The following is a 22609-nucleotide window of genomic DNA, read 5'->3' as shown; positions in this document are numbered from 1 at the left end:
CACCGTCCCCAAGGTGAGGAATGGGCTGCCGATGCCGCAACCCCCCCTGCCATGGTCTGCCATCTCCCTCCTTCCTGCCCCAGCCCCCTTCCTACTAATGTACCTTTTCTTTCTCGGTTTTCCAAAGGTTGCTGCAGCTGCGATTCCTGGCTCCTTCTCTCTATTGCAGCCCACCTCTCTGACATAATTTTCTGTTTCATCAGAGGCGGGGCAGGCCATAGTAGACAGAAGGGCCTGGGACCAGTGGCAGGGCAACCACTGTGGGAACTGCTGCTGCTGCCTTTGGAAAAACAAGAAGGAAAAGGTAAATTGGTGGAAAGGGGTTCGGCAAGTAAGGGTGTGAGGCAGTGCCGCCTCAGAAGAGTGCCGCCACTGCCTCAGGTGGCCTAATGGTAGGGCCGCCCCTGGTGGTAGCCCAGCCCATGCCCTTCCCATGTTGTGCCCAATGCTCTGCCCCTTGCATTTATGCACTGTGCCACTTACAAGCGCTCTTACAGAATAGTGCATAGTCGATTTCCTGCCACTTATACACAGAAGTGCCAGTTTTTTGTACATTTACACTCACAGTGTTGCAGAACTGTAAGTGCCCTGTTATACAATTTCCTTTTGTCTGACTCCCTTATAGATAAGAACTCCCTTTTACCATGTCCCAACCTGAGCTAGTGAGCTGGGGGGGGGGGGGGGGGGGGGGGGGGGGGGGGAGGGGAATATAATATTTCTTCTGCCAGTTCGCTTCCTCCTATGGTGATTATCAAATAATTAATCCATTATTTATGGAGACTTGATATACTGCCTAAATACACATAGTGCCAGTAAAACAAATAAAACTGGAAAGCATGAAAGGAGATTACAGTGGTCAAGGTCCTGTTACTAAGCCATGCTAAAATGTGGCAGGCAGTAGTTTTAGCAAGTGGGGTTTCCATGCATTCTGGCCACTTTTTACTGCGTCTCTAAAATAGCCAAATTTCTATTCCCGCCATTAATGGTCACATGCTAATTTTCAAATCAGTGCACGGCCATTACCGCTTGAGCCCTTACCACCACCTATTTAGTAGGTGGAAAGGGCTCACGCGTTACTCGTGCGGAAATCAGGCAGCATGTTGCAATGTGTCTGATTACTGCTGGGCACGCTTCATCTCCCTCATTACTCTCCATCCTCCTCGCTAGAAAATAAAATATTATTTTCTAATGAACAGAGCGTGGCAAAAGCAGAACTACTGCAGGGCACCTGGGCGCGTCCGGTGGTAGAGCTGTTTTTAATTGAGCACTACCTGTGTGGTAGCCCTACTGCACCTTCAAAAAAGGGCCCCTTGGTGAGGAAGTGGAGGTGAAGAAGCAAGAATAAGGTTAGGCAAATGCCTACTGATACAGCCAGGTTTTGAGAGGCACTCTGAAGTTTTTGAAAGAAGGGTCAGTGCAGGTTTTATTTATCTATTAGAATTTACTATACTGCTCGAACTAACTAGCAGACCTGAGCGGCATTGGAGCCGACTCTGTGGGTGCTGTGGGTGCTTGAGCACCCCCAATATTGAGAAAAATTCCTTGTATGTGTTCAGGGAGAGGTCATTTCCATTGGGCTTAGCACCCCCAATAATTTTGAAAAGTTGGCTCCTATGCTGAGCAGTGTACATAAAATGATATAAAATCAAAACAAAAAGTGGGAAAAAGAACTCCATTTTTAGGCTGGAAAGATGTACCTCATTCATACCACAACAAGCAGGGACCAAACACACAAACTATAGGGATCAGGGGAAGGAGGGGCATAATCAGGTAAAGGGAAGAGAGGGCGGAAAGGATAAAAGGTTAGTGAAAGCCCTGTGAGCAGTAACCCCTCTCAGGAGTTTGTGTTAGAGGCTTGTTGAAATAACTAAGTTTTCAGCGCTGTTTTAAAGCTTTGAAATGAAGGTTCAGCCCTGACAGTCGAAGGAAAAGAGTTCCACAAGAAAGGGGTGGTAAACAAGAAGGCACACTAAGAGTAAATTAAAGTTGGGCAGAAGTTTGCCTTGGAAGTACAAGGCAAAAATCGTTGACAGAGCGAAATAAGCGTAATGGAGAATAAGGAATAGTCAAGGATGCTGGACAGTCAGGTGTTCCAGCTTGAAACGCCCTAAAACTCAGTGTGAGAAGTTTGAATATAATTCACTGTTTGATAGTCAACCAGTGAAACTTTTGCAAAAGGGGGTAACATGATCGTATTTTTTAGAATGACAGATCAGTTTAACAGCAGTGTTCTAGATTGCCTGAAGCTTCTTAATGTTCTTATGCGAACAGCCAAGGAAAATTATATTACAATAGAGTGAAAAGTAGCCTGTTCAAAAAAGCGGCATATAATGCATAGTTGCCAAAGCACGAAAAAAAAAAAAACACATTTTAGATAGATGTGATACATGAGGGGAACAAGTCAAGTGAGAGTCTAGAATGACTCCCAAATACCAAAAAGAAATCAACCGGAGCAACGTCTGTACCAAAGAGACAGAGAGCAGAAATAGGAACCTTCAAGTCAACAGAAAACCAACAAGCCACAATCTTTTTTTTGTTGAGTACCAATTTGTGATCTGAGAGCCTCTGAGAAACAAAATCTAAATAGTTTTGCAGAAGGCCTAGAATAGGATTGATGGAGCTTGTGGAATAGAGTAAGAGGATATCATTGGCGTAAAAATGGAAAGAAATATCAGTTGATTGTATAAGAGCAGCAAGTGGGCTTAGGAACAGATTAAAAAGAAGAGGGGACAAAATTGAACCTTGGAGGCCACCACATATTAGTGGGCATGGGGAGGCAGATGAGTTGGGAGTTACAACCTTATAGAACCGACCAGTGAGAAAAGATTGGAAACAGGCAAGACCTGCACCAGAAATGCCAAGAGAGGAAAGTTGTGTGAGCAATAAACTATGGTCAAACAAGTCAAACACAGCAGAGAGACCTAAAGAAACAGCTAGAACTACTTTATATTTATCCAGATGGGAATATATTTTGGAGAGAACAGTTTCTGTGCTATGGTGGGTCCTAAAACCAGATGTCATCTAGGAGTTCCAGTGGTGAGGGCCAAGTTAACAGAATGCTGTGGACTGAGTAGTATCAAACCAAATCTGAGAGGGTGGTGGAACGGTTAGCAAGGACGCATGGGAGGAACGTAGTGAGCGTGAGGAGGCGTAAGGGACAATGAGAGATGATAAATAGGCAGGAGCAGATGGGAGATGACTCTTGAAGACCACAGTGAGAATTTTCAACTTGAGTAGGAACTGGTAGCCAATGGTCAGCAGAGAGAAGTGCTGAAACATGATCTGATCTACATGACTTGTGAAGAAGCTTGACATCAGTTGATTGAATAAACTGAATCCTTTACCTGAGGGGGTGCTACTTTGGAAGCAGGAATATCATGTGTGTGAGAGGGGGACTGTGCAGGTGACCCAGGGACAGAGGAGCCATTATTACCAGTCCAGGCTCTGTTCACAACAATTGCAGACTGAGTCCCATTTTAAATCTCTACATGTAGTTGTAGCAGAAGAGCAAGTGGGTGGTGCAGTGAATCATCCCCCCGCTTTCTTTAGGTCCTGAGGAATGAAGACCATTCTGTCCTTCCTCCTCAGGAGAAGAACAAGTAGACTGTGGTGCCTGATCAGTTGAATCAGTGCTCCCCCCAATCCCCATGGACAGCAGGCTGATGGCTACATTCACCTTGGTTATACACGTAGGACACAGAAAGATCTAGATAAAATTAAGAAAAACCAACTAGAAATGATAATTAGAAGCATGCAGACATAGCAATATAGTAAATAATGGCAGAAGGTCAAAATGGCCTCTCTGGTCTGCCCAGCCAGGTGTTGTGGGCTGTAACTGCCACTCATGAGGTTACTCCATGCTTTCCATTTATGGTTGTATCTTAATTCTTCTTTACTCTCCTGTACACACTTGCCTCACTCTGTCCTCTCCTGTCTCATATAAAGTGGAGTAAAGAGTAAGGCAACAAGCAGGAAGGCTCTGGGTAAGGTGGTGGAATGACTCCTTTTTGCTCTGTTACATCCTCTCCAGTTTTACCTCATTCCCGTGCCCCCCCCCCCCCCCCCGACACACACACACTTTGCTTCTTGCACATTACATGGGAAGGCTGGAGCCGGAAGCAGAGAACTCTTCTCTGCTGAGTGAGATCTGGGGCATTGGCCATTAGAGTCACTGAGGCAGAGGCTCTACGTGATCAGCTTGTTTGCTTAATGGAAGAACCAGCTCTGGGTGCAGGTGACACGGGGTAAGGGGCATCGGTCTACAGAGCAGAATATTCAGATGTGTGTGTGTGTGAGAATGTGCAGGGGACACAGGGACAGGGGTATCACTCTATGGATAGTTCAGTGCAGATGGGAAACAGATGTTTACCAGATGTGCAGGCAACCGAGAAAGGCGAAGAGGAAGCCGGTGAGGAGAGAGACAGGGACAGCACAGAGCAGTGAGATGATCCTGTAGCACCAAAGTTTAGAGGACTCAAAAAGAATGTCACTCCATGTCCAGACCTTGTCAAAGCTGTGAAAGGAGGCAGGTTCAGCCAAGACATCAGAGAAATCCACCTGTAAACAAGGCAGAAAAGGATGAAATCAACATATACTGCTCAGAAGAGGAGACAGCAGCATCTCTACGTCTACAGTCTGCATGGACTTGTATTTCTTTCTTTTATATTGTTTTACCTCAAAAATCAGAATTACAGATCCCTGTATGCAGTGGGGTAAAATCTGGACTGGTTTGGACTGGATTATCCTTTATCCAAGCCTGGAGCCAGACGGTAACACTGTGCTCCTGAGATACCAACCCAACCTCCCCCTTTGCTGGCCAAATGTTTTTTAAAGCCCTTTCTGAGCTTTCTGACACATCTCTAAACCCTTACTGGCAACATCTTATCCCATTCATTGTCGTCGTCCCCCCCAAAGGCAGGAGCGATTCCCAGTACTACTCCACCTATGCTGCACATCAAAATGGTGCTTCTGACTGGTGCCATTTTAACTTATGGCACTAGTGGGGTGAGAGCAATTGGGGATTGCTCCTGCCCTCGGGTGGTGGGCTTTAAGTTTTAACAGTTTTTATTCAGGATCAAAAGGAGCAGATAGCAAACTGCTGAGCAACAGTACAAGGCAAATGCAACAGTCATGTACAAAGAGAACGAAAAATAGGCAATAGCATAACAGTGAAGACAATTCTTTAAAGCATGAAACAAAGGGAAAACTTATGATCCTAGATTTCACATTCTCCCCAAAACACCCACTGCCACACATCCCCTGAACCGCATACAACTATGACGGCCCATTGTCTGGTAAGGCTGTCATGGTAAGATGAGCATAGCCAAGAATCCCAAACCTCCTCCCCAACCCCATCCTTCCCCTCCCCCAGGTAAAGGACCCCAGCCCAGCCTATTGTTAGGCGAGAACCAAATCATGACTCTGGAATCTAATCAATACTGTACTTCTTGCCCTGTGTGAGATAGCTTGTAGATAACAGGTCCAAACAAACAAAAAAAGCTTTTTATCTTCTCAGAGTAATATGGGCAACCCACGCCTCCCATAATATTAAAGCAAGTAGCCTATTTCTCCAATACCAAAACCAATGAATAAAGTTACTCTTCCTTCCCAATGCATAAGCTTTACTAAGAAATAAACGAGAAGCCTTATCAGAAATTCCATAAACTTCCCAAATAGCCAAGAGAACCCCCTTCCAAGAAAAAAGTATATGTTGACCAAAAATATTCCCCAAGTATCTATGGATTGTCCTCCAAAAAGCCTGGATACCACTCCAGAAAGCATGAAAAAGTTATTGTCCCCCCGTTGACACTTTGAACACTGTGCAGTAGACACCCATCCTGGTCTAGAAGCCTGCAACTGAGTTTATATATGTTCTATGAAGTATGTAGTATTGACTCTCCTGGAGTTTGGCGCTAAAACCTGCTTCAGGAGAGCCTTTATCAATTTGGGAAAGTCTACTCCCTCCAGGTCATACCCAGGATCTCTGCTCCATGCGGCCTTGAGAGGACCATAGTCCTGAGGAGAGAGAAGAGAGATCAAAGCCTTATGTAGGCTAGATACTGAATCCTGTCCAAAAACATCCCCTTGTAAAAATTCCCTAAGCCTCTGACCTAAACCCGTATCTGCCTGATCTAAGCTTTCATAAACTCCATTCCTGGCTTGAAATCCACGTTGCCCCTACATGGCAACAAATCACTAACATTAGGATTCTGATTCCAAAAATGCAAAAGCTCTCTCCAGATACTTCTCAGTGGTTGCAGCAGAATACTGTTGCAGCAAATCAGTGGCAAACTCCCAGCTTGGGCCTGCAGAAGAAAATTTAAATGCTATGGCATAAACAGTGCCTGCTCCAAATGTACTGGTGTGAATTGATCAGAAACAAAGATCCAGTCCCAAAGATGTCTCAACAAACAAGCTTGGTTATAATGCTTTAGACAGGGTAAACCTAGACCTCCCTGTGACCATATACAGTTTTTGATTTCTCCCCCCCCCCCCAACCAAAAAAAACAAACCTTTCCTACACAGTCTATTTAACAACTGCAAATCTTTCCTCAAGAGATGAAGTGGTAATACTTGCAAAACATAAAGCCAATAAGGATAAACACACCATTTTAAATAGGTTAATCCTACCCATTAATGATAAAGGTAAATTACTCCATTTCTCAAACTGAAGTTTAGTATCTTTTAAAAGCCTGTCCACATTCAAACGATAGATATCCGGGTAGTGGCGTAGCCAGAAAGCAATTTTTGGGTGGGCCAACAGGTTGGATGGGTGGGCACTACAACTTTTTTGAAAGAGAAAAAATAGCAACCTGATGCACCCATGCACTGTCCCTACCCTACTCCATGCTCGACCTCTACCTCACTCCCCAAAACTTCAATGAGGGTTGCAGTGTAGGCTTCAGTGGTTGCCCAATTGAGAGCTAAGGGAAGTACAATAGACTGCACGTCAGCCCCATTGAGCCATGGTCCTCCAACACACATATGGTATTGAAGCCAAACACATTCTGCATCCAGAGAATCTCCTGGCCCAAGTGTGCTTGGTTCCCTGGCTAGAGAAAGCCCATCTGCTGGAAGCTGAAGGCGCAGCCTGGTAATGGACTTTGGGGTCCTTTCCTAGATTTCTGTCCTGGACCCCAGCCATGTTTAAAATCAACTCTGGCAAGATGTACATTCCAAATCCAACGTATTATATTCACAACATTAAAAATAAAATAATTTTTTGTACCTTTTTGTTGTCTGGTCATTTTATTTTTCAAATCATATTGGTCCCAGGCTCTGGTTTCTGTTTCCCTCTGTCTTCTCTTAACTCACTTGCCAGGGTCTCCTGTCCATTTGATAATTCTTCTTTATCCATGTACATCATCCATCTCCCATCTCCATTGTCCTATATTTCCTTGTCCAGTATCTCTCCTGTGTTCATATCCCCTCATCCATCATCATTCCTCTGTGCACCTATGCACCCCATGCCCAGCATATCACGTCTGTGTTCCTATGCTGCCCCTTGTCTGGTATCTCTCCCCCCTCTCTGTGTCCATATACCCCCCTCTCCAGTGTCCAGCACTGTATCTCTATTCCATATCCCCCTTCCCCCCCTTGTCAGGCATTGCCCCTCTGTGCCCATATATAAGCCGCATTGAGCCTGCCATGAGTGGGAAAGTGCGGGGTACAAATGTAACAACAATATATGCCATCCTCATACAGCATCTCACATTTGTGTCCCTGTCCCCATGCTCACACCTAATGCCCATCATCTCCCTTCTGTATCTGTACACCTCCCTATGTCCCCTTTCTCCCTCCTCCACACCAATGTGTCCCTCTCCTCTCAGATCCCACCCCAACCAGCGCTTCTCTTTCTCTCTCTGTCCTTCCCCTGGAGGAGTAGCCTAGTGGTTAGTGCAGTGGACTTTGATCCTGGGGAACTGAGTTTAATTCCCACTGCAGCTCCTTGTGACCCTGGGCAAGTCACTTAACCGTCCATTGCCCCCTGTACAAAATAAGTACCTGAATATACGTAAACCGCTTTGAATGTAGTTGCTAAAACCTCAGAAAGGCAGTATACCAAGTCCCATTTCCCTTATGCATCTGGCTCTTTCTTCCACTGTGGGTTTAGCATTTGACCCCCTCTTCTTTTATCCCCTTGTCTCTCTCCCTTCCCTCTAACCCCTCCCATAGGTCCAGCACCTTTCTCTCTTTGTTCCAGCCCTCCTTGCAGGTCCATATCTTTCTCCTTTTCCTTCAGCCATCCCCTGCATATCCAGCACCTCTCCTCCAGCTCCCCCTACAAGTCCAGCACCTCTCTCCCTTTCATCCAGTCCCACTACATATTCAGCACCTCCCCCCTTCATTTCAACCCTCTGCATATCCAGCCCATCGCCCCTTTCCCTCCAACCCCCCCCACATATCTAGCACCTCAACCCTTCCCCCCAACCCCCCTGCAAGTCCAGTACCTCTCTCCCTTCCATTCTCCAACCCCCTGCCCCTCACAAGTCTAGCACCTTTCTCTTCCCTTCAGGCCCCTCCACTCCAAGGGCCAGCACCTCCGCATCTTCCTTACCCCCCCAAAAAAGTCCAGCACCTCTCCCTTCCCTTCAACCCCCTCCCCTTGCAGGGCCATCACCCCATTGTCTTTCTCACCCCCCCCCACAATTCCAGCACCTCTCCCTTCCCTTCAGCCCACTCCCCTTGCAAGGCCATCATCCCATTGTCTTCCTCACCCCCCCCCCACACAAGTCCAGCACCTCTCCCTTCCCTTCAGCCCACTCCCCTTGCAGGACCAGCACCCCATTGTCTTCCTGACCCCCACATCCAGAACCTCTCCCCTTCAGCCCCCTCCCCTTGCAGGGCCATCACCTCATTGTCTTTCTCCCCCCCCCCCCACAATTCCAGCACCTCTCCCTTCCCTTCAGCCCACTCCCCTTGCAGAGCCAGCACCTCACTGTCTTCCTCACCCTCTCCCACCCTGCAGTGCTTGCATTTAACGCTATCGGCGCTGCCTCCTCCTGCACCTCACTGTCTCCCACCCCCGTGGCAGCACTTGAAATTTGCTATCGGCGCTGCCTGACAGCTGACAGACACGGCGCGACATCCTGATCCGGGACCTTCCCTCTGCTGCGTGCGTTCCGCCCTGTGTAAACAGGACGTTTAATCAGTGTGGCAGAGGGAAGGCCCCGGAGCAGGACGTCGCACCGCGTCTGTCAGCTGTCAGGCAGGCAGCACCGATAGCAAATTGCAAGCGCTGCCACGGGGGTGGGAGACACAGACTGTGAAGTGCAGGGCTCTATTCTGATACCACCCCGTTTCCCCCCCTAGCAAGGATTTCTGTCTACAAAGCACAGAGGGAGTCTGCTACTAAATCAGTCATGAGTTTATAAAATTCTCTACCAAAGCCATCAGGCCCGGCGCCATAGCTGATTTTGATCATTTTACGGCCTGTCGAATTTCTCCCATGTCTATGGGGCGTCCTAGCATGACCGCCTCTTGAGGTGTGACCTGAGGCAACTGTGTCACATTTATATCCTCTGTTCCATGTAATTGCTGATAAACGTCTATAAAAGCCTGAGAGATGGATGGGGAATCATGTACTGCAGTGTCCTATGCCCATTTCTTAGTAATACATTTGGGGTGGTGGGCTTAAAAATAATTTCCCCCTGATATCAACTCCTTGGTTAGCGTTGCTTTAAAACACTTGCCACGGCATAACAATTTACACTGGGACATTCAGAGCTCTAATACCAGCACGCAATCTGGATATTAACTGCCTGTTGATAGCTATATGGGTGCAGACACTGAATAATCAACAGTACTCAGATATCTACCAGCTCCGACCCTCAACTGTCATAGCACTACCCAGACAGTAGACGGTGAAGATTTTCATATCTGAAACCCTTAGTTGGGTAGGAGCTGTCCCTACTAGGATAAGAGCAACTGAATATTAGGCCCTTTCAGGGGTGTAGCCAGACAACAGATTTTGGGTGGGCCTAGGCAAGAAGTGGGTGGGCACCAAGTGTTCCCCCTCCCCCCCACCCCAACCACCAAAAAAATATCTCAGCTGACGAGAAAACGTTTCTTTCCACCTTGGCAGTCTGCAGCAGGCATGCCCTGAAAACTGAGCATGCACAGGTGCCGGTATCATGGAGAATAGCGTTTTCGTTACCATCAGGGTCTTCAGCTGGTGGAGCTTGGGATCCCCACCAGATACCACTAAACGTGTGCTACTGTTGGGTGGGCCTGAATCCTAAGTGGGTGGGCCCTGGCCCACCCAGGCCCACCCGTAGCTACGCCACTGGGCCCTTTGAGGCCCAAGCAGTGGTGAGGGTGGATTTCTAAACAAAACAAAAAGCAAATGAACTTAGCTTTGTTTTTCTCTGGTTTCATTTAGACAATAAAGCAAAATGAAGTAGGAAAGGGAAAGGGGATGGCATTTGATATATCACCTTTTTGTGGTTATAATCAAAGTGGTTTATTTATTATATACAGGACACTTCCTGTTTTGTTTTAAATGAAAGAACATTTAGGGGGTCATTTACAAAGCCGTGCTAGCGTTTTTAGCTCACGGTAAAAATCAGCTGGCAGTAAAAGCTGAGATGCCCATAAAGACCCACTTAGTCTTCACTGCCAGTTTATCTCCTGCTTATTCATTGTGGATATGCTGAAAGCCCAGTTAGCTGTGGGGTCCTCAGGACAAATGTGGTTAGAGAAAGATAAAAAGATTTGAATATTATTTGGCATAAGAGTGATAAGAATACCCAAAAAAGCAGATCCTTGTGAGACATTCAGGGCCTCCTCTTCTTCTAGGTTAACTAGGTAGTTGCTTAGAATCTTGTAATGTTGGGGGGGGGGGGGGGGGGCCGCCGCACTGTTGGAACTAGAGATTGGTATTCAGTAGTGCACCTTTTAAAAAATTAGTGCATGCAAAATCAATTTAACATACATTAACTGATGATTAAAAAAAAAAACCTGAAAATTGGGAAGAAAGGCCAAATAAACTGAAAATAAACCAAAAACTATTTCCCCTGTGCCCAATTCCAGTTGAGACAAATCAAGCCAGCATCTAAAAGGGTTTCATTCTCTTATCAGGTCGCACTCCCTCCCTTCCTCAAAATAATGCTCATGTGCAGCTGAAGAAATAAGAAAACTACTGCATGGGCCATCATTGCCTTAGCCCCCTTCGCCACAGCCATACTGGCTTGACCTCTGCCACTGAAGCACTACTGCTTCTGCCTCCCTCCCCCCTGCCATATGGCCCATGCTGGTCAAGACAAAAAGAAGTGCTTAACTGATGTGATGCCACAGTCTTCTGCCCTCCCCCAGCTGTGTCTCACACCCCATCACCCATATCTAGCCGTGCCTGCCACCTGCCATCAGAACCTCTCTCTCTCTCATTCACACTGATCTGAACCACATAAGAGGGAGAGGAATGCCTCCCGTGGCCAGTGATGGACTGACAATGATCTGGGCCCCCTGGCACTAAGAGTCATGAGCTCCTTAACACCTATCAAAAATGATTAAACTAGATGGAAGGTAGAGGAGAGAGAACACCCTACTGCTGTGGGCCCTCAGGTGTTGTCCTATGGTTCCAATGGTCAGTCTGCCTCTGCCCATGGCAGGAGGAGCAATTGAGTTAGAAATAAGAAGATACCTATGTAACAGGTGCCATATTGGTCAGACCAAGAGTCCATTGAGCCCAGCATCCAACAGTGGCCAATCCAGGTCACAAATAAGAGTAGGATTTCAAACAGCAGATTCATTTCTCATTGCTTATATCCAAAGATAAGCTGTGGGTTTCAAACTTTACATGGAGAATAATGGTTTACCAGCTTTTCCTCCAGGAACTTTCAAACCCTTGTTAAACTCAGCTCTGCTAATTGCTTTGACCAAATCTTCCCGCAACAAATTCTCCAGTTTAATTATCCATTAAGTGAAAAAAAATGCTGATTTGTTTAAAATGTGTGATTGTTAGTTTCATGGAGTGTACCCTTGTCTTAGCTGTGTCTGAAAGGATGAACAACCATTCTTTAATTACCCATTCTATCCCAATCATGACATATGGACCTTTATCATATCTTCTCCCAGCCATACCTTCTCCAAACTGTTTTGACTTTCTTCATATGGAGACCATTTCATCCTCTCTAGCATTTTAAGTTGCCCTATAATCTGTTTTGAGATGAGGCAACAAAAATTTTACATAGCATTCAATGTGCAATTGTACTGTGGATCGATACAGAGGTGTTATTTATTTGTTGCATTTGTATCCCACATTTTCCCACATATTTGCAGGCTCAATGTGGCTTACAACGTTATGATATTCTCCATTCCTAATAATGAATTTGCTGTGGATTTCAACGTACCATCCACAATGATGCCAAGATCCTTTTCTTGGATGGTGATGCTAATATTTAACGCAACATCATGTACCTATAGTTAAGATTATTTTCCCCTGTGTGCATCTCTTTGCGTTTGTCTACAATAAATTTTATCTACCATTTAGAGGCCCTGTCTTCCAGCCTCACTAGGTTCTTCTGCAACTCCTCACAATTTGCATATGATTTAACAACTTTGAATAATCTTTTGTTATTGGCAAATTTTATCATTTGGATTGCCACCCCCTCTTATTGTTGGCCAAGAACAAGATGAAGGATATGAGAGAGAGTGGAGGCCTGGGAGGCAGGAATTGACAGAAAAAGTCTCTTTGAAAATAGATGAGAGGAAGTGGGGACTCAGAGTTTGTAGGAAGAGTGGACACGATTTATTTATTTATTTGTTACATTTATACCCCACATTTTCCCACCTATTTGCAGGCTCAATGTGGCTTACAAGTAACTGTAAAGGCATTTGCCGTTATGGTTGATAACAAATACAAGATTGTGTTGTGGTCAGATGAGGTAGATGGGATTCAGGCGTCATTGTGTTGAGGGGAATGATGATAGTAAGTTGTTCAGTATGATCCTTGATTATGTTGTGTTGCTGGGTGTGGGGAGTTATGTTGGATCGGAGGGATAGGCTTTTTTGAAGAGGTGAGTTTTTAATGATTTCCTGAAATTTAGGTGGTCATGTATTGTTCTCACAGCATACGGGAGTCCATTCCATAGTTGTGCGCTCATGTAGAAGCCAGATGCAAATAGTGTTTTGTATTTTAGCCCTTTGCAGTTGGGGTAATGTAGGTTTAGGTATGATCGCGCTGATCTGGATCTGTTTCTAGTTGGTAGATCTATGAGGTCTGTCATGTATCCTGGGACTACGCAGTAGATGATTTTATGGACCAAAGTGCAGATTTTGAAGAAGATCCGTTCTTTGACTGGGAGCCAGTGCAGCTTTTCTTGGAGAGCTTTAGCGCTTTCGAATTGTGTTTTACCATATATCAATCTGGCTGCTGTGTTTTGGGTGGTTTGGAGTTTTTTTGTGAGTTGTTCTCTGCATCCTGCATAGATTCCGTTGCAGTAATCTGCATGGCTTAGGACCATTGATTGTATTAATTTGCGATGGCTTAGGACCATTGATTGTATTAATTTGCGAAATGTTTCCCTCGGGAAGAAAGGTTTTATTCGTTTGAGTTTCCACATTGAGTAAAACATTTTCTTTATTATGGTTTTTACTTGGCTGTCGAGGGTAAGATTGTGGTTGATTGTGACTCCGAGTATTTTTAGGCTGTCTGAGATCAGGAGTGTCCTGGGGTGTTTAAGGTTGAGGGTTTGTAGGTGTTATGTTGAGATGAGAGGATAAGGCAATGTGTTTTTTCAGTGTTCAGTTTCAATTGGAATGAGTTTGCCCACGAGTCCATGATGTTCAGGCCATCATTGATTTCATTGGTTATTTTGGTCAGGGCATGTCTGAAGGGAATGTAGATTGTAACATCATCTGCATAGATGAATGGGTTAAGGCCTCGGTTGGATAAGGATTTTGCCAGTGGGATCATCATCATGTTGAAGAGTATTGGTGATAATGGCGATCCTTGAGGTACTCCACAGGCTGTTTTCCATGGTGGTGATGTGTTTGAATTTGATTTTACTTGGTATGTTCTGGATTGGGCCAGGATACAGGGGGGTAAAAGAGACTCATGGGTTGGGTTTGGAGGGGAGTGTGAAGGTTCAGGGATTAAGGGGAAGAGAAGGTAATTAGAATTCAGGATAGTAGGGTCTCTTGGATTGAATGGGGGTATAAACAGGGATTGGTAGAACAAAGACTTGGGAGGGGAAGAGAGTGGAGAACCAGATTTGGGGGTGAGGGGACTGGAAGGTTGCAGAACAAGAATCAGGGATTGGTGGGAGGAGAACAAGTGGGACTCAGTGAGGGTTGAGGGTACAATTACATGGAGAGTATGTGAGAATTTGGAAGGGTGGGGTCTCTAGAATGAGGGGGGTAGTGGGTTGGAAACTCAGGAGACTAGGGACTCAGATATTGGCTTGGGATCAGGATATGAGTAGAGATTAGGGAACTGAGCAGAGCATTGGGAGAAAGTGAACTTGGACTGGGAGATAGAGTTGAAGCTGAGGGATCGGGGATGGGGGACTGTGTGAGAACTTTGGAAAGTAGGAACTCAGACTGGATGGTGGATATGAAAGGGGACTAAGAAATGAGGCTGGAGATGTGAGAATAAAAGATCGAGGGCAGGAACAGACAGCTGACGGAATGAGAGAAAAGGGTGATGGAAGGGTCGGGGAAGGGTTGAGAGTGGGCCTTGAAAAGATGGTAAGTAGGCAAAAAGTGAAAAGAGGGAGTTTGAGAAATGGCAAAGACACGGGGGGGGGGGGGGGGGTAAGAGACCGAGGTGAGTTGGAAAGAGGGAAAGTAAGACATTGCATATTCTCCACCCCTGTACCTCCGTATTTTATTACAATACATGTACATTGTAACTCTACCCCTACTCTGCTATCAGGAACACCTCTCCACAGTGCACATAGAAGTATATGTGATCTTGTAGGCATGTAATCACATTAGGGCAATTCTATCAACCAGATGCTAACATTCAATGTGCCCAATGCACACATATATGTTTATAGTAGCTGCACACAGACATGGAGGTGTGCACTTAGCTATCTATATGCCAGTATACCACCCAAGCGCTATTCTGTAAATATGTGACAATCTTGCATAAGGTGTGTGTGTGTGTGGGGGGGGGGGGGGGGGGGAGGAATAACACATGGGCAGATCATAAGCAGGGCTCCTATTTACATTTAGGAGCTCGCACTTACACAAGCTCTATGGCTAGTAGATGGCTGTAGCTCCTGATACTAGGTTGTGCTGCTATTCTATAATGGAATCTAGGCGCCTCCCCCTGTCCTCGCAGCACCTAAATGAATGTGCCCAGCTATAGAATTAATTACCCCCATATGGGTGTAAAGCAGCTGCATAATTTTAGAAAAGGCCCTTTACACACAGAAAAACCATGATAAAATACTCCCTTGAAATCCAGACTTCTAAGGTGCAATTATCATTTATTGTGACGTGCACTGAAGTTTTACAAATCAAAGCATTACAGTGTTTCTGAAATCTGCTTACAGCTAACCAGATAAGATAGCACTGAATATGTGCCTCAAAATGGTACTTTTCTACCTATGTCTGGGCATCTTATTTTTCTAATCACATTAGTTCCACTCTCTCTTTCTTCTTCAGTTTCCTCATTAATCTGTCAACTCCTTTTCCAGAATCTTGTTTCCATTTTCCCTTTCTTTTCTCTTCTCCTGGCTTCCTCACTTCCTCCCCTACATCCATCTCTGACATTGATCTTTCCATCTTATTTTGATATCTCTGCCTACCTACTCTTAGCTAGATTTGATCCTTCCTTCTTCTCCTCTCACTCTTCAGTGCCCCTTTCACCTCCCCAACTCTCTCCTATCTCATCAGTCTCCCATGTTCTCCCCATACAACGGTTGCGCCCTTTCTGATTTTCTCACACTACCACTTCAAATCGCTCACACCTGGACTTCAACCATCCTCCTTGCTTCTCTCAACCATTCCCTCTCCCTTTCTTCCTTTCCAAGCTTTTTCATTGTCTCCAGTCACCCGCCTCTCAGGTTCTCCCATTGCAATTTCTTCCTCCCCCTATTTCTTTTTCACATTTTATCTTGCATCTTCTCTAGTCTTACTTCCCCTCTCTCCCATCTCACCTTGGTATCTTAACCCTTTGTTGTTCCCAGTTCTCAAACTCCCTCATTTCACTTTTTGCCTGCTTACCATCTTTCCAGCTCCCGCTTTCCTTCACCAATCTTTTCCCACCCTCCATCTTTTATTCCAAGCTCACATCCCCAGCTTAATTTCTCAGTCCCCTTCTATATCTTTCTTCCAGTTTTTGTTCCTATTTTCCAAATTCTCCGTAGAGTCCCCTATGCCCACCATCCCTCAGCCTCAACTCTACCTCCTGGTTCCTGAGTTCACTTTCTCCCAAGGCCTCACTCAGTCCCCTCCAATCTTTATTCATATCCTGAACCGAATCCTTCAGTCCCTGAGTCCCTATTCTAACGCTGCCTACTGGATCCAGATTCAGAGGACAGGGTTGATTCAGTCCTGGGTTTACCTCAGTGCATGCTGGGACTTGTAGTCTTGCTTTTCTTAGGGAATGCAATGGGGAAATCAGAACTACAAGTCCCTGCATCACGGTTGCCTAGGGTTACCATATGGCTCCAGAAAAAGGAGGACGGATTGAGCCAGCCGGGTTTTACTTCCATTGCTTTCAATGGAAAGCAATGGAAGTAATTGACCCAGCCGGGTTTTACTTCCATTGCTTTCAATGGAAAGCAATGGAAGTAAAACCCGGCTGGCTCAATCCGTCCTCCTTTTTCTGGAGCCATATGGTAACCCTACGGTTGCTAGATGGGATAACATTTCCGAGCCCAACAGGAGCCCAAAGATAGCCCAAGCTTCCCAACAGGCTATTTGAGGAGCGGGGATGGGGGGGGGGGGGGGGGGGGGGGCTGTGTGCATATGACTGGGGCTGGAGGGGTGCAGAGGAACATTATTTGGACAAAGAGGAGAAGATCCAGGTAAGGGCAGGGTCATGGAAGCTGGTTATCTTTAATTTGTTAACCGCTCAGAACTATGAGGTTGTAGTGGTATATAAACTTTATAAAGTGATTATGTTATGTACATAAAGAATATGGAACAACAGTATATAAAAGAGCTGACTGACTGAGGAGAGTGAAAATGGTGGCTGGGAAATAAGCCTTAGATAGGTGAAAAGGTTTAAAAAGGTGTAAGAGCACCCTACAGTCTCAACAAGTGGAGTGGTCTGAGCACAGATTTTACTGGGATTATAGCACTAGTATAAAGAAGAAAATCCTGAATGTAAAGTGTGTAGCTAACTTGAACAGCTGAAAAGAGACCTTAGAGGAGGGAACAGCAGCACCCACACTCTATGTGTGTGGTAGTTACTTTATATTAAGTCCAAGCTATGTGATCAGGTTGTTGTCCCCAGTATATAGGTCATATTGTCTGCATTCATACTCCTGCTTCCCTCTCTTCCTGGTGGTCTTACCTTAAGGTGGCTATTGATGCCTCGGGGATCCCTGAGGTCCGGCTTTGGTGGGGCATCCGCCGGCTGACCAGGGTCGACCTTGCACTCCATGAGGTAGTCATCTGCAATCATTCCAAGAGTGCTCAGGGGTGTGAACTGAAGTAGTGAATATGGCCCCCAGCAGGGGGAGGTGAACCCCAGCGGCGAGAGATGAAGGAAGCAGACAAGCGCTGATGTGCAGCAGCTGAACAGGATTTCCGATTCTCACCTTTCCCACCTGGCTCACCCTGCTGTTCATTCACTTTTCATTCCAATCACTTCTCCTTGGTGCTTTATGCTTTTTCTTCTCTGTCAGTGCAGCTGCTAGTGTGTGTGTCTCTCTCTTTGTAGGAATGTGGTGGGGATGCTATTTTGAGAGAGGGTGGGAATGGAAAGGGGTCTTGGATAATGTTTCGAATGCCAGCTCTCTCTTGGCAGTTCGGGCCTTGATGTATTTCTGTCCCAGACACACCAGTTTCCTCTGCATAGGGGGTTTAAGCATGGCAGAGGGACTGCCGAGCTGAGAGAAAGAGAGAGAAGGAGGGAAAGGAGTAGAGGTCAGAGATGAGGAGGTCTGAATGACAGAACAGAACAATGTGGGAATAGCTTTGATATGCTTGTGTGTGTGTAACAGAGAAAAAGAGATGGAAATGAAATTGCTTTTGTATCATGTAACATAAATCGCCAGAACAAACGAGTATGTGCATTTGGAAAATGACAAGGCTGGTGACATCTTACAGACTAACAGATTTATTAATGGCATAAGCTTTAAGTGGTCAGTTTTCAGTGCAATTTATACAAGTAAAAGACATTTTACCTGTGTTAATTTTTTGTCTGAAAACTTCCCTTCCTGCTTGTAGCTAAAAGTTGGACTGGCACAGTAGCAATGCTGCATCTTGCCAGGTAAAAGCTCTAATTCAATCCCAGAGAAAGCAGTTACTAATGTGGGTAAAATATGGCCTTGTACCACACCTTAGTTTACCATGGGAGTCACTTATCTACAGTATTTAGTGCATGAATAATACAACCTGCTATCAGCCTCACAAGCTGCATCCCGATGCTCCCAGGGAATGCTCTTAATGGGGCTGGAACTGAATGGGGCTTCCCCCTCCCCAATCAAATGAATACCACTCCCCATAGAGCCCCTCCTGTAGGTTTCCCTGGGTCTACCTCTCTCAATCCTTGTGGTTTAGGGGGTTCCAGGATAGAAGCAAGCCTCAGTTGCTCTTGCCTCTGCTAGGTACAAAATGGTGCTGGTGATTCTTAGTGGTAACCTTGCATATATTTTTTTGTTTTTGCTCACACCTTTTTCAGTAGAAGCTCAAGGTGAGTTACATTCAGGTACACTGGGTATTTCTTTGTCCCTGGAGGGGCTCACAATCTAATTTTGTACCTGAGGAAATGGAGGGTTAAGTGACTTGCCCAAGATATCAAGGAGTAGCAGCAGGATTTGAACTGGCTACCTCTGGATATCAAGGCTGGTGCTCTAACCACTAGGCCAGTCCTCCACTATGCCACTCCACCACTACTATTGCTAGAGATCACACCATCCCAAAACTTGTGAAGCTATTAGGGGCACTTCTGGCTTCTTTCAGAGAACAGTGGCTATTGTGGCTGGAATGTCACAAACCACCTTTTCCAGATGCTTTTGAAAGGTTCTATGCTGAGGAACTGCAGGATCTACAGCCACTTCCTCATGAACACAGAGGAATAGCTGGCACAAGAAACAACCTTTTATGTCATGACTAGGATGCCAAGGGTGTAGCTATCATTGAGTGAGCCCAGGCCCCCATCCTGGGCACCAGAAATATGTGGCAGAAAGAAAATAGCAGTGTGTGGCCTTGTAGACCATGTGTATGCTGAGCATTTGCTGGTCCTGCCCACTCTGACATAAGATGTTGTGCTGAAGGGTGAGGGACAGAGTGTGACACAGGCTCAAAAGCTTTTGTTTCAGACATCAGAATAGCTGTGGCACAAAGGAGTAGATGAGGGAAGATGATGGATGTGGATGTGGAAGGGGGTAGAAGGGTAGGTTGGAGGATATGCTGAACATGTGGGAAAGGAGATCGGCAGAAATACTGGAATGGGAAAGGTGGAAGAGGATATACTGAACTTCAGAGTCCGGTGGGAATTCGAGGGAAATGCTTGACATGTGGAAGAGGAGACCAGGGTAAATGCTATACATGGGAAAAGGTGGAAGGGCCAGAGAGATGCTGGACATGAGAGAGATGGAAGGGAAGATGCTGGACAGAGGGAGATGGAAGGAGAGGTGCTGGACACATTGGAGAGGAGATGAGGGAAAATGCTGGACAGGGAGATAGAAAGAAAGATCAGGGGGATATGCTGGATGTGTGGGAGAGGAGGTTAAGGACTGCATATCAAGGGAGGTGAAAGGGGAGATGCTAGACATGGGAAAGGTGGAAGGGGAGTTGCTGGACTTTGGAAGGAAGTAGAAGGGGAGATCAAGGGAGATACTGAAAATGTGGGAGAGAACATCGGGTGACATGCTGGACAGGGGAGTAGAAAGAAAGATCGGGGTAAGATGCTAGACGTGTGAGAGGAGAAATATTGGACATTGGGAGAGTGGAAGAGATGCTGGACATGGGGAAGGTGGAAGGGGAGATGCTGGACATGGGAAAAGTAGAAGAGAAAGGGGCAAGAAGGAATAAGAAGGTTTCTGGACACTAGAGAAGGGAAAAGAAGAGAGCTACTTGACATGGGTGGAGGGGAAGGGAAGAGAAGAGAGAAGGGAGATGTTGGTGTGGGTGAGATGGAAAGCTATAGATAGAAACAATACAAAGAGGGAACTTGAAGATTGGATGGTGAGGAGGCATGACATTTGAGTGGATTTAGAGGCAAAAAAATAAATGGAAGAAAGCTAAGTATGAGAAATCAATGATAGAAATGAATGTAGTGGAGGAACTGAAGAAGACAGGAGGAGAGAAAAGAAATGGCAAAATTAACAGGAAGCCCTGGACAACAAGGAAAGAGGATTCAGGAAAGAAGAGCCAGAGTCTGGGACCAACATGATTAAGCAACAAAGAGAGAAAAAATTAATTTATTTTCCATTTGGTGATTGTAACGTGTTAATTTTGGGAATTGATAACTGCTATCTTTACATTTTGCACAGTATAGGAGGAAAGGCATCTCTCTCTCTATTTCTCTGGTTTTGCACTGCATGCAGAGTCTGGCTTCTTGGGGTTTCAGGGTAATTTTTGTCTACATATTTCTACTTTTAGTTTGTGGTCTCTTATCCTGTATTTGAAGAGGGTCTGTCTTTTTTCTTTATGTGTAACTGAGACCAGGTATTCTGATAGCAATGAGCATCTGTAAGGATATGTAGCACTCTTGTGTGTTCAGTTTTCCCAATGGAAGTATTTGATGTTCTAGGGTTCACTGCAATATTTACAATGCTGCCTTTTCCTAGGAAGGTCCTTGTTGGTGCTGTTATGGAATGGTCAGGGCCAGTGTTAAATATGGGGAGGTCCAGGGTAGAAAATAAGGAGGGGGGCCTCCAATCCCATCCCCTCCCTGCCCCCTCCTCTGATCTCCCCCGCCCACCATTACTACCACACATAAAACAACTTTAACCCCCTTGTTTACTAAGCTGCGCTAGTGACTACTGCTTGGCAATGCCGACAGAGCTCATTCAAAGTGAATGGGCTGTGTTGGCATTAGCACACGGCAGCTGCCAACACAACTTAGTAAACAGATGGGTAAATGACTTCTTCTCATGCAAAACACAGACATGTCTTCACCAAATACTGAACAAGGGATCACAAATTAGAAACAGATACATGAAGACAAACCCCAAGAAGTCAAACTTGATAAGTACTGAAACACTGGACAAATAAAAACAGAAATGCATTTCCTTTGTTGTCTGAACAGCAAACTGGCTGTAATTATAAACCCAGAGAGAATTTATTAACTAGCTAAGAAGAAGTGCTTTGAGGTCAACTCTCCAAGGCTGGAGAATGACTACAGGGAAATATTGTGTTGCAATTTCTGTGCTGACGTTTGACTCAGTATGAAGGATTTTCTGATTTTTGACCCTCTGAGAAAGAAATACTAAGAAATACTGATCAGGAACAGGCATATATGATAACTGAAAGAACCAAAGCATGGTTGTATTGAAATTTTACCCAAAGTTCTAAAGCCACAATTTACTTAAACTAAGGTGGCTGGTAAGATACAGTGAGACAGATTTGTTGCCTCTTTAATCACTACTGCTGCTTCCTCCTTTTTTACCTGTAAAGAGAGAAGTAAGAGATTGCATTACATCATGTTACACTACACATGACATTTATATCCTGCTGTTACCACAAGAGTTTATAGCGGTTTACATTAAGAGCAACTGAGCATTCTCAGGATAAATTAATTTAGAGTGGATTTGAGTTAGAGTAATCAACAGTTCTACAATGTGTCGCTACTGATTGGAAAGTACAAACTTCTGAAACAGGAAGGTCTTCAATGTCTTAAAAAATTGCTTTATAATCAGTTAAGTGTTTCAATATACCTAACCTATCAAGCACATTAATTTGAGGAAGCCTGAGTGGGAGAAAGAGGGAGTGAACTAAGGAAGTGTAATAGAGAAATAAAAGGGGAGGGATTAGACAGGGTATCTCAATTATCCTTTGTTTGTAGGGTAATGTAATATCACAGTCTAGGTTCCAGAGATAGGCAGGGACACCAGCAGAAATACATTTACACATAAGATAGGGAGATAGGTTTTTACTTTTTTGATTTGGTGACAGAGTAGTAGTAAGAAGAAAGAAGAGGAAGTCATACCCATCAGAGTCCAGGATCCAGATCCAGTTCTACAAGCTGGCAAACTCAAACAAGCGCTAGGAAGATAAAAGGAAAGATAAGTGCACTCAGAGTAAAAAGTAACAAACCCTATTAGAATACTTAACAAGAGAAGCAATTACAGTACATACCTTTGCAAGAAAGGAGCACTTGTAGAATAGAAGATTCTATCTATCTAGATATATATACATAATAACATACATAGTAGATGACGGCAGAAAAAGACCTGCACAGTCCATCCAGTCTGCCCAACAAGATAAACTCACATGTGCTACTTTTTGTGTATACCTTACCTTGATTTGTACCTGTCCTTTT

At 45.1% G+C, this 22609-nt stretch overlaps 1 protein-coding gene across 1 annotated transcript in view; it reads right to left on the bottom strand.

Moving 5' to 3' along the window:
• Nucleotides 1-17800, bottom strand: part of LOC115462406 (caveolin-2-like) — a 29491-nt gene extending 11691 nt beyond the window's left edge. The window contains exons 1-2 of the mRNA XM_030192422.1: nt 17471-17800; nt 4370-4557 (exon numbers count right to left, since the gene is read on the bottom strand). Coding sequence (XP_030048282.1) covers nt 4370-4557; nt 17471-17581 — 299 coding nt within the window. The 5' untranslated portion in view covers nt 17582-17800. The remainder of the gene's footprint in view (nt 1-4369; nt 4558-17470) is intronic.
• Between the last annotated feature and the right edge of the window lie 4809 nt (nt 17801-22609).

This window comes from Microcaecilia unicolor, chromosome 2 (genome assembly GCF_901765095.1).
Source record: "Microcaecilia unicolor chromosome 2, aMicUni1.1, whole genome shotgun sequence".
Lineage (NCBI taxonomy): Eukaryota > Metazoa > Chordata > Amphibia > Gymnophiona > Siphonopidae > Microcaecilia > Microcaecilia unicolor.
The sequence above is the reverse complement of the archived record's forward strand: the minus strand, read 5'-3'. Positions and strand labels throughout refer to the sequence as shown.